This window comes from Mus pahari, chromosome 19 (genome assembly GCF_900095145.1).
Source record: "Mus pahari chromosome 19, PAHARI_EIJ_v1.1, whole genome shotgun sequence".
Classification (NCBI taxonomy): Eukaryota; Metazoa; Chordata; class Mammalia; order Rodentia; family Muridae; genus Mus; species Mus pahari.
Window position 1 is genome coordinate 40,739,617 of NC_034608.1, and position 11,832 is coordinate 40,751,448.

General features: G+C 47.8%; 1 protein-coding gene across 1 annotated transcript in view; it reads left to right on the forward strand.

The window, feature by feature from the left end:
• Positions 1-8,221, forward strand: part of Plat (plasminogen activator, tissue type) — a 25,361-nt gene extending 17,140 nt beyond the window's left edge. Inside the window, exons 8-14 of the mRNA XM_021218949.2 lie at positions 1,086-1,260; positions 2,336-2,421; positions 3,645-3,840; positions 3,955-4,091; positions 4,203-4,343; positions 6,072-6,235; positions 7,310-8,221. Of these exons, the coding sequence (XP_021074608.1) occupies positions 1,086-1,260; positions 2,336-2,421; positions 3,645-3,840; positions 3,955-4,091; positions 4,203-4,343; positions 6,072-6,235; positions 7,310-7,468 (1,058 nt within the window). The 3' untranslated portion in view covers positions 7,469-8,221. The remainder of the gene's footprint in view (positions 1-1,085; positions 1,261-2,335; positions 2,422-3,644; positions 3,841-3,954; positions 4,092-4,202; positions 4,344-6,071; positions 6,236-7,309) is intronic.
• Positions 8,222-11,832: the final 3,611 nt, after the last annotated feature.

The window sequence follows — 11,832 nt, forward strand, 5'->3', positions numbered from 1 at the left end:
TTTTTTTTTTTTTAATTAATTGTTGTTACATGCATTTATATGTATATATTCCTAAACACAGCCTTCTCAGTCTGTATACTGTTAGCCATTATGAGGGACTGTGTGTTTGCACGGCTGACCATTCTGTATTAGGTAATCAGCTGGTGTGCTCTTCCCTGGGGAAGACTGCCTCTCCCACACTCGGCATCCCATATGAGCCTGTAGTTCCTTGTGCAGGGTTGAGACCTGGCGGGCTTTCCTCCATCTGCTTTGGCATGTCTGTTATTCTCACCCTTGTTCAGCTCATCAATAGGCAGTCATGTAGGTGGGACTTGATGGCCATAGCTTCTGACATCCCTAGAAGGAAGACACATCCTCATAACAAGTCCCCAATCCTCTGACTCTTAGTCTTTCCACTTCCTCTTCCAAAATGATTCCTGGGCCTTCGGTATTTGTATCCACTGGGACTGGTCTCCACAGCTCTGCATTTTGATTAGCTGTGGTTTGAGTTCTGTAATGATTTCCATCTGTTCTGAAGAGACATTTCCTCGTGGGGGAGGGTCAGGACTACACTTATGGCTGGGCATAAGACAAATATTTAGAGTGCACTTAGGGATTATTATGCTGGTTTAGCAAAGTAGCAGTTGTAGACACACCTCCAAGATGCAGGCCTCCAAGCTGTAGGCACACCTTCAGTAGCTCTGCGTAGCTGGCTAGGTTTCCAGTACCGGTGATGGTTTCTCTCCTGTTGATCCCTTCCTCATCCGGTCTACATTAGGGGTCAAGAATCAAGATAACCTTACAGATCCCTTTCAGCTATAGTGAAGCAAGAAAGGCAAACACGGTCAAGTTTCACACAGAGGGCATCAAGGGCAGGATGGGGCAGGTGGATGGAAGTGGGCAAGGTTGGCAGAGCAAAGCTGAGAAGGGCAGGCTGGTAGCACAGCCCCATTGCAGCACCTTGGTTCTGACCATCTAGACTGTCACAGTAGCGCCTCTAATGCCTTCACAGCACATCCTAGCATCCCTCTCCTGCCGAAACCCTGCGACTTGCAGCATCAACGTTTAACCACTTCGGCTTAAAGTTGAGAAATGTTTCGTTGCAGGAAAAAGCGAGGACTGCTATGTTGGGAAAGGTGTGACTTACCGTGGCACCCACAGCCTTACCACATCCAAGGCCTCCTGCCTCCCCTGGAATTCCATAGTCCTCATGGGCAAGAGTTACACAGCGTGGAGGACCAACTCCCAGGCACTCGGCCTGGGCAGACACAATTATTGCCGGTACGTAGCCCAGGGGCTAAGGGAGTCAGATCCCAGCAGAGAGGCCTGGGATACTGGGCAGGAAAAACATTCAGTGTAAAGCATTGTTATGAAAGATGATGGACATTATGTAGAGAAACCTAGTCGTATTCTAAGATACATGGGTTTTGTTTTTCCGATTGGGGTGGAATGGGGTATGTGTGTATTTGATAGTGTGTGTACGCACATGCATGGTGTGTGTGTGTGTGTGTGTGTAGGCCTGAGGTTGATATCAGGTGTCTTTTTTTCTTATCGACCTCTACCTTTATTTTTTGAGACAGAGTCTCTTTCTGATCCTGAAACTAATTTATTAGACCAGGCTGGCCAGTGAACTTCAGAGACCTGTTCTCCACCCCGGAGACCCTGGCCCCTTTCCCCACTGGGCTTACAGGAGTAGGTTGCTCTGCCTGATTTTTTTTTTTTTTTTAACAGACAAGGTCTCACTACATAGCTCTGGCTTGCCTGGAACTCGCTATGTAGACAAGGCTTGCCTGGAACTCACTATGTAGCCAAGGCTTGCCTGGAGCTCACTATGTAGACAAGGCTTGCCTGGAGCTTACTAAGGAGGCAGAGACCCTCCAGCCTTTTTCTCTTGGGTCCTGGAATTAACAGTATGTGCCACCATCCCCTGTTCTCTTGCTTTCTCTGTGAGTTCTGGAAATTCAGACGCAGGCCTTCATGCTAATGAAGCAGGCCCTTTATGAGCCATCGTCCCAGCCCAAGAGACATAAACTTTGCAAACAAGACTCCTGTTCTTTCCTCATGGGGCACTCCCATGTCATTGTTAAAAACAGACAGACAGACAGATACAAACAAAAAAGCCAAACCAAACCGAACCAAAACAGAACCTCTCCATAGAATAGCTTTCCGTTCTTCCCAATGCTGATAGAACAAAAGGATGTAAAGGGAGTTACCTTCCCCCGTGGTGGGCCTGCTACAGCCAACCCGAGTTTGGGATCCCTGACCCTGGCTTCTTGACTCTCTGCCATGGGTCTGCCAGCTTCCTTCTATCAGGATTCTGTGGCATGACTAAAAACCTCAAACTCCTCTTCTATAGGAATCCAGATGGAGATGCCAGACCTTGGTGCCATGTGATGAAGGACCGAAAGCTGACGTGGGAATACTGTGACATGTCCCCATGCTGTAAGGCCCACTATGCCACTCCCCCCTTTCCCAAGCTCAATCCCTCACTATTTTCTCTGCCACCTCCTGTGGCCACCACCAATCTTCTGTAACCTCTGGACCTCCAGGAAAGCCAGGCCTTTGTCGGGTAGGGAGGCTTTCTTGACCACAGCTAGGGTAGGCAGCCACACTTGTGAGATCTGTGGGGAAAGAGGGAGGGACAGAAAGGAAGACCAACCCATCCATTCCTCTTCAAATGCAATAGGCTCCAACTTCTCTCTGTGGCAATCTCTGTTGAAGGTGGTGGTAGTCCTGGTAACCATGAAGAGAAAGAGGTTCCACATTGTGGCTCCTTAGACAACAGTTGTTACATTTCTCCAGTAGCCTGGTGACAGACTTCAGTGTCCATTTATCCAAAAATGCCCTCAGAAGTCATGTGACCCACCAAGTTCTGCACACTTCCACGTTCCCATGGAGCCCATTTAACATAGGGGATCTGAGCTGACAATAGAGGCTTTGGGACAGAAAATTCAGGTTGGCACATGTCCCCAAAGTGAACGTTTAGTTTGGAAGTTGCCAAAGAATAGGTTAATACTTAGTTTACAATGAACGCACAGATACATCGGGGTGTTAGAAGAGTCTGCTTGGAAAGTTATGACACAAACTGAACTCTTAGGCAAAAGTCACTTATGATGCGTTAATCTCAGGAACTCCACCCGGGGTCTCCAAGGCTATGGTGTCAGTGAGAGCCTAGTGAGGCAGTGGGACTTGACATGTCCTTGAAGAATGGATCAAGCTGAGGAGATGGAAAAGGAAGGGCTTCTCTAGAGGCAGTCTGCAAGGCTACATTATATCTTAAGCCAAGAAACTGCTGTTGGCAAAAGATAGGAGGGAATATGCAGAAGAAAGGCCCCTGCTTTGTGGGGGGTGGGTGTCTAATCCCAATGTCACTGTAACATTCAACAAAAGGTTTCCTGCCCTCTTGCAACTCAGTGTTGGGAAGGAGAAAGATACATATGTATGCTATTTGGTAGGTCGTTTTTTTTTACTCAACAAAGGAAAGCTGCAGCTGTCACCCTCATTGAGACAATTACATCATTCTGTGTCAGCACGTTGAAGGGTTGTCCTCTGTAAAAATTCAGGGTTCTGACAGAACAAAACAAAACAAAACTACGGGGATTCTCTAGGCCCTTGATTCCACACTGCAGGTCTGAACCCTCAAGTCCCTGTTCTTTCTTCTCCAGCCACCTGTGGCCTGAGGCAGTACAAACGGCCTCAGTTTCGAATTAAAGGAGGACTCTACACAGACATCACCTCACACCCTTGGCAGGCTGCCATCTTTGCCAAGAACAAGAGGTCTCCCGGAGAGAGATTCCTGTGTGGAGGGGTGCTAATCAGCCCCTGCTGGGTGCTGTCGGCTGCTCACTGCTTTCTAGAGAGGTAAGGGCTTCCTAGTCCCGAAGGCCTTGGGGCCAGCCCATGAGAGTACCCCACAGCCGTAAACATCAATTAAAAACAAAACGATAGAACATGCCAATGCTGTTTTTCCACCAGGTTTCCCCCCCATCATCTTAAAGTGGTCTTGGGCAGAACATACAGGGTGGTCCCCGGAGAGGAAGAGCAGACATTTGAGATTGAAAAATACATAGTCCATGAGAAATTTGATGACGACACTTATGACAACGACATCGGTAAAATGCTATTATTCTCATACACCCTTCTCTCTCTCGCCCTCCCGGGCGGGTCCCTCCCTTCCCCTCCCCTAACGCCACCGACTCACCCCTCTCCTGTTTTGCTCACAGCATTACTGCAGCTGAGGTCACAGTCCAAGCAATGTGCCCAGGAGAGCAGCTCTGTGGGCACTGCCTGCCTCCCTGACCCCAACCTACAGCTCCCTGACTGGACAGAGTGTGAGCTTTCTGGCTACGGCAAGCATGAGGCATGTAAGTGGCTAGAAGTCTTGATCCCATACTTGTCTGTAGTGTGGCAGTCAGGCTGATGGGAGGGGATGTGGTCATAAAGTGTCCTGGTCCTAATTCTGGCATGACACAGAAAAATGTAGGTGAGGGCTTGGCCTGTCGTACGACAAGAAGCTACCATCTACTTCCTTGCATTATGGGGACACTGTGCAGGGCACAGTAAGTTGGGATAGGGAAATGTTCTAAGGAGCTTTGCTGTCCAGTGGAGGAGGGGAGAAGGGTCATGGGTCATGGGTGTTCTTGGACAATGAAGTGGCACAGCTCAAACCCCAGACATGCATCTGGCTTAGCTGTGGGACCCTGGATGTTTCTTTCATTCAGCTTCCTCATAATGCCCACAGGTAAGAGATAAATTAACCTAAAGACTGGAAAGCTTTGTCCACGCTCATGGTATTAGAAGTTTCAGATTATGGTCATTTGGTCCAGTCTGTGGGCCTGTGGCAAAACAGCACATCATAGGAGGGAGGACAGCACACCACAGGAGGGAGGGCAGCACATCATAGGAGGGAGGACAACACATCATAGTAGGGAGGACAACATGTCACAGGAGGGAGGACAGCTTGCAACAGGAGGGGAGGACAGCTTGCCACAGGAGGGAGGACAGCACATCATAGAAAGGAGGACAACACATCATAGAAAGGAGGACAGCACATTACAGAAGCACAGCCCATCACAGGAGGGAGGACTGCACACCACAGGAGGGAGGACTGCACACCACAGGAGGGAGGACAGCACCCCACAGGAGGGAGGACAGCACATCACAAGAGGGAGGACAGCATGCCACAGGAGGGAGAGTAGCACACCATAGGAGGGAGCGCAACACACCACAGGAGCACAGCCCACCACAGGAGGGAGGACAGACAGCACAGCACACCACAAGAGGACAGCACATCATAGCAGGAGCCCACAGCAATGGAGCAGTTCACCTTGTAGGAACACGCAAGCAGAGGGAGAGCCTGGACCTCAACATCTCTCCCAAAGGCTTAACTGCCTTCTCCCAGGGCCACATCCTAAAGCTCTGCCATCTCCAAAGAGCACCAAGGTCTAGGACCAAGCCTTTAGCACACTGGCCCTTGAAAGAGCGATGATCCAAGCCAGATGTGCATTTGCATTATGTTATTGGGGGGTGTCTCACAGTGCTTCCTAGAGTGGTTTCAGACATGTAATCCTATCTAAGCATCCCAGGATCACGGGTGTGGACCATTAGATTGAGCTATAGCACTTTTTTTTTTTTAAGCCTCAGATTCCTCGCTGTCAAAGTAGAAACAGAAGTAGCTCCCTGATTAAATTATAAGGAATAAATACTACAATGTATGATTAAATAGATGGTTCTTACTTGGGGAGATCTCACCGCCTGGGCCACATTTGGCAGTGTCTGGAGTCATTGTGGCCATGCTGTCCCATGTGTGGCTGAAGGCTGACCCTGACCTTCGGCTAGCAGACAGAGGCTACCAAGCGTCTGTGGTATTCAGGACATTCCTCATGGCAGATCTAGCAAACGGTCAGTGGCACTACTGGCCAGTGTGACTTCAGCCTAGAGGACTGACTGTTGGAGGTTCCAAGAGTAAAATAGGGTCATGTCCCAGGGGGGCAACCCGATTTATGTTACCTCTTACCGGAAAGTTTGGCTTTCTCTTTCCAAAATGCTTGAAAACAACATTTAGACCCTAAGATCTACATGTTCTCTTTCAGCGTCTCCGTTCTTCTCTGACCGGCTGAAGGAGGCTCACGTCCGACTGTACCCGTCCAGCCGCTGCACCTCACAGCATCTGTTTAATAAAACCATCACGAACAACATGCTGTGCGCTGGAGATACCCGGAGCGGAGGCAACCAAGACCTCCACGATGCTTGCCAGGTAAACACAGAACCCCAGCACTCTGGGTCCCCCCCTCGGTGCTCTTGGGGGGGGGGCGCACAGGGGAGGTGTGACACCGGGATTCAAAACTGGAGCTTCAGAGAAGAAAGTGATAAGAGACCAAAACACCTCAAATCTAAGAAATCTGAATGGCAGGAAGTTTTCCCAGTCTGGGGACAGGAAACTCCGCCTAGCGCAGGATTTCCTGTAAGCCCCATTGAAGTAATAGGTAAAGCGACATAATTTAACATAATTCATCCTTGACTTGTGAAGGTGTTGGGGCGTGTGAGACTGCTACTTCTTTGTAGAATGAGGAAAGGCATCCCCCCCACCCCCACCCCCAGGACTCAAGATATAGATATAGGATGCGGTGGGGTGGGGGTGGGGAGTCCGGCTTCAGCCTGGGAAGCAAAGCACTTTTGGTTCTCAGTGCTGAGCCCACTGGATTTGGTACGTACATTTCCTCCTTAATAAAGTGCTGGGACATAAGCACTGAGCCACCACTGACATTGAGACCCACATAGTCATTAGCTGATTAGAAGAAGTGAACCAGAATTCACTGTGACCACACAGCTTACAAGTAGCACAGTTCATATGTGCACACACACACACACACACACACACACACACACACACACACACACTTGGCTGCTAACAGTTATCTTAAGTCTGTGTTTGGGAAGTTTTAGTGGATTTTTACTTATCAATTGGGTTTTTTGAGGCAGGGTCTCACTCACTGTGTGGTCCTCAGTAGCACGGAACTCTTTATGTAGACCAGGTTGGCCTCGAACTCAAAGACATCCACCTTTCCCTCTGCCTTTTGAATGCTGTGCTTAAAGGCACATGTCACCATGCCTTAACTGCTGCTTTATCAGAATTCATTAGAATACAGCCTAATCTATACCATCAAAATAACTGAGCCTCAAGTGTCTGTCTGTCTGTCTGTCTGTCTGTCTGTCTGTCTGTCTCTCTCTCTCTCTCAAGTACTTTGAGGGCTGCAGTCACCAAAGAGCAATAGAAATCTTCCAAAGAGTCTGCCACACGTACAAACCACTAACCTATGCTCTTCCACAGGGTGACTCGGGAGGCCCTCTGGTGTGCATGATCAATAAGCAGATGACATTGACTGGCATCATCAGCTGGGGCCTTGGCTGTGGGCAGAAGGATGTGCCTGGGGTCTACACAAAGGTTACTAATTACTTAGACTGGATTCACAACAACATGAAGCAATGACAAAGACAGCCCAGCTCCTTCGATCCAGAGGAGGACCTGCCTTCCTCTTCCTCTTCAACAGAAGATGCGCCTAAAAGGCCGAGCGTTCTTCACACCATCCTCCTCGTGGGCTGCCACTTGGGAGAGGGGAGGGGAGTCTTTGGGAGCAGATGTAGCATTTACCTGTGACAGGTACTTAGCAACTTGTAAGTTTTAAGGACGAAGGTCTGGCTTTAGAATAAATCCTGTCAGATGAGATGACAGGGAAATGCCAACCTTCCTATAACTCTAGGATTTTAAAAAGAGAGAGAGGTGGACCAAAGTCTGCCCTCCTGGTCCACTATTTTGTACACTGAACCACAAGACCATGTCTCAACAGTAAAATACAACTTGATCTTTCAGGAGTGGAAGTTTGCACTGGGAACAAGAATGTGTTTTTATAGTTACACAGGGGCCCCACAGGGCCTCCACGAGGAGGAAGGGGTATCTTGTCGGATCACAACCCCATAAAACCCTGGAGATCACATATTCCCCTTCCCTCCATACTCCTCAACTCTTGGGGCATATTCTTTTGTATACAGTGTAAATGTCTTTTTCTTTATAAAGTTTATAGATGGTTGGGAGAACTGTATGATTTTAGTAATTGATGAAGTAACACTCGTATATTTATATATTGATCTATTTTAGTTTTTACTTTGTTACTATAACTTTGTATTATACTGTACTTAAATAATAAATTCAGAGGTATTTTTCACACTTTTCCACTGGTACATATCCATGGCTTATTTGTGTTCACATTTCTTTTTGTTTCTTTTCTCTTTTTGAGTCAATTGAAAGATTTCCTTTCAATGTGTCAATGTGTGGAAATTTTCACCCCCCCAAGGCAATATCCTGGGTGCCACCCAGTAGAAATGGGATGGGGGCTGGAGAGGTGGCTCAATAGTTAAGAGCACTGACTGCTCTTCCAGAGAACCTGGGTCTAGTTCCCAGCAACCACATGGCAGCTCACAACTGTCTGTAACTTCAGTTATAGGGGATCCGACACCCTCACACAGACATACACAGCAGTCAAAACACAATGTACATAAAATACAAGTAAATACATTTTTAAGAAGAAATAGGGCAGGGAGAATTGACATGGACAGGAGGCATTTACAGAATTAAATTAGAACGGAGCTAGTCACAACACGAAGGAGACCTCACTAGAACGCAGTTGTGAGGTCAAGGAGGGGTTAGCAGGAAAAGCAGGACTTGGGACGGTCTTCACGCAACGGGTAGGACTGGGTTGGTGGGTGGATGCAGGGCAGCTAATCCCGAGACCCTGAATTTCACTATTGAAACAATGAAGAGACAGGGGATGAGCGAAAGTTTGTCTTAAGTGAACTTAAAAACAAAAAGTCTTTTGTTATATTTTATTGTGTATGTGTGTGTGGGGGGGGTAGTTATATGAGTGCCCCAGTGCACATGAGGAACTCAGAGGGTATGTGGCAGAGTCTGTTCTTCGCTTTCACCATATGGATCCTGGGGTCTCGTGACTCAGGGGCCCGGCATCTCTACTCACTGAACCATCCTGCTTGCACAAAGCTACAACCTGCCACCACTTGACTGAGGGTTGAACTGGGGACCTTGTATGTGCTAGACAAGTACTCTACCACTGAGCTGCACCCCCCCACCCCCTACCTCCTCCCCCCACCCCCGTCTGATAAGAACTCTCGATGGGGATTGCAGATTAGAAGCCAGGGCCCCTGGAGACCAAATGACTGTTTTGTTCCAGGAGGTGATAAACTGAAGATACATCTGGAAAAATCAACCACACTATGACCACAGACTGAGCAGACAGCTGTGTTAGTCTGTGGACAGTAACTACGGCAACATCGAGGATGAAAACCCTGAGCCAGCCCTTACTAACAGCAATGGCTCAACCAGCGATGGTTCAGTCAGACTGCACATTACTATCTTGGTTGCTTTCTTCACCCCCATGCCCATTCCAGTTTGGTTTTCTACTCCCCAGGAACAATTAGCTTGCAAGCCAGTGTACACAAACATGCCGCTTCGGCTCTGTCTCTCCAGCATCTCCTTTCTTTGTGTGATGTAGGTGTCAGCAGGTGTGTATGTACAAGTCAGAGAGAAGCCATTTCTCCCCTTCTGCCAACAGGTTAGAGCATCGCACTTTAGGCCTGTGTGGTGTGCACTCTTTGTGTCTCATCTCTCTCTGGCCCTTGTACACTCTTCCCAATCATGGGACACAACCTCTGTTCCAGCTTTCTTCACCACATCTTCATTCCAAGAATCTATCTCATGATGTAATGCTTGCTTTCGGGTGTAGCGAATTAATTTTTTATCTTTTTATTTGGAAAAGTCTTATCTCTCTAGGGTTTATCAGTACTGTCCTGTCAGAGGCTCTTGGGAGGAAAGTAATTTAAACTCACAAAAGACATTGCTGAGGCCCAAGGGCTTGATGGGGAGGCGTCAGGTGATTTCCCGAAATCTCTGAAGTACCCAGACCAGTTCCACCCATTGGAGTCAGAGACTAAGTCACAGATTTCTTGACTTCACATGAGTCGGCCTTCAGGCTCTGATCTAAGATTTTAGACAGAAGTGCATCTCAGTTCATTTCTGGAAAACACCGCTTGAGATAGTAGTAAGCAAGGCTCTCCCAGGCAAGCTGGTCAAAGCTGGCTTCACCCCCTCCCCCACTGGAAAAGACTTTCTTCAGACACTAGGATTACTGAGACTGAAACCGAAGCTGAAAAGCCTCCTGGAATGGGAATACAAAGTCAAAAGGGCCCCAACATTCCTGAGGGGAGTCCTGGAAACCATAGACAGATGAAGACAATTGCTCATTCTTGCAGGGAAATGTCCAACTGGACAGTCATATGAATCATATTAAAGGGTCAGACGAGCTCATCCCTGCCCAATGTTGGTTAGGAAATGCAGGATGCAAAGTCTGGAATTCACAAGGAGAAGGGGACAGTCAAAGGGAAAGTCAATGCTACCTCATTATTTCTGGTTGGTTAATAAAAGAGGCTAGCAGACCCAGAGGGCAGCTATGATCCCAGATAACTGCATGGTGGGTTTTGGTTGTCAAGAGACAAGAGGACCACAGAGCCTTGGTCCTGTCCCCCCACAGAGCCCAGGTCTGTGCATGGCAAGGTGTTATAGACTCTCACCTTCGTGTACAAAAGCTGAGCACATCATCCTTAGTGTTTAAGGTCCCTTGGGTTTCTCATCAAGTTCCTTTTTAAAGCCACTAACAATCATAACCAGTTTTGATGGCACCTAGTCACCACCTACTGGTGTACAAGAAAATATACATTGATGACATTTCCTGCTCCCAGGCCCCACCCCTCTAAAACAAGACCGTGGGAAGGGATTACAGCAGTCAGCCCTGATCTGTACAGAACCCATTCCAAGATCCCAGTGGGAGTCAGAAGACAGACACAGGAGACACCTATCCATACAAAACTGTTTTTCCTTTAAGTTGTATCCTACAGTCAGATACAGTAAGACATTGGTGGTGACTCGACAGCAGACTACAACAGGTGCCTCTTGTCCCTGCTAAGTCTCTGTCCAGGTCCAGCACAGAGTACAGAAGCAACCAGAACACAGGTCTTTCTTCCCTTCTCTCCCAATGACAACGATGCCTTTGTCATTCACTGCCATGGCACTGCAGTGTTGCCACAGAACCACATGCGTCTTTTAAGTGATTTACAATTTCAGTTACAAGTATTGTCCTTACTGAGACCATCACGTGGGATTTTTGTTCTTATTGGGAACTTTGAATTTCTCATTGAGTTTCAAAGACTTTCGGTCTTTTTGGTTTTCATTGGCCTATCTGACCCCCCTGCATTTACTTGTGAATTAGGGCTACTAAATAAAATAGTGGTTACCTGAGCACAAAGAGACCGGATACTATGGCCACTGATAAGAGTGGAAACTGGCCAGCCCTTAGTGGCCAGCGAGCATGGAGACGAGGGGCAGGGCATGATCTGTGTCCAGGGAAAGATGGGGCCTGCCAGGGTGGGATGGCAAGTCAGTGGAAGACTTCAATAATACACAACCTGAAAGGTTACCCTTTCCTGAAATTTTCCATTTAATATTTGCAAAGTTGCTAGGGAAAGGGGAGGGCACTGTACTGGAGAAATATGTGAGAAGTGGGCAAAAAACTCTGGCTCCACAAGTGAAGCCCCTTACAGCCAAACCTGCTGACTTGAGTCCTCTGGAGTCACATAAAGGAAGCAGAGAGGTGACCTCCCCACAAGCTGTCCTTTGACTTCATCAGGCAGGCTGTGGTATAGAGAACCTGCCTCCCAACAGAGGCATACATATGTAATGTCTAAGAGAAACAGAAACTGAACTTTTTTTTTTTAATGTTCATTGGTGTT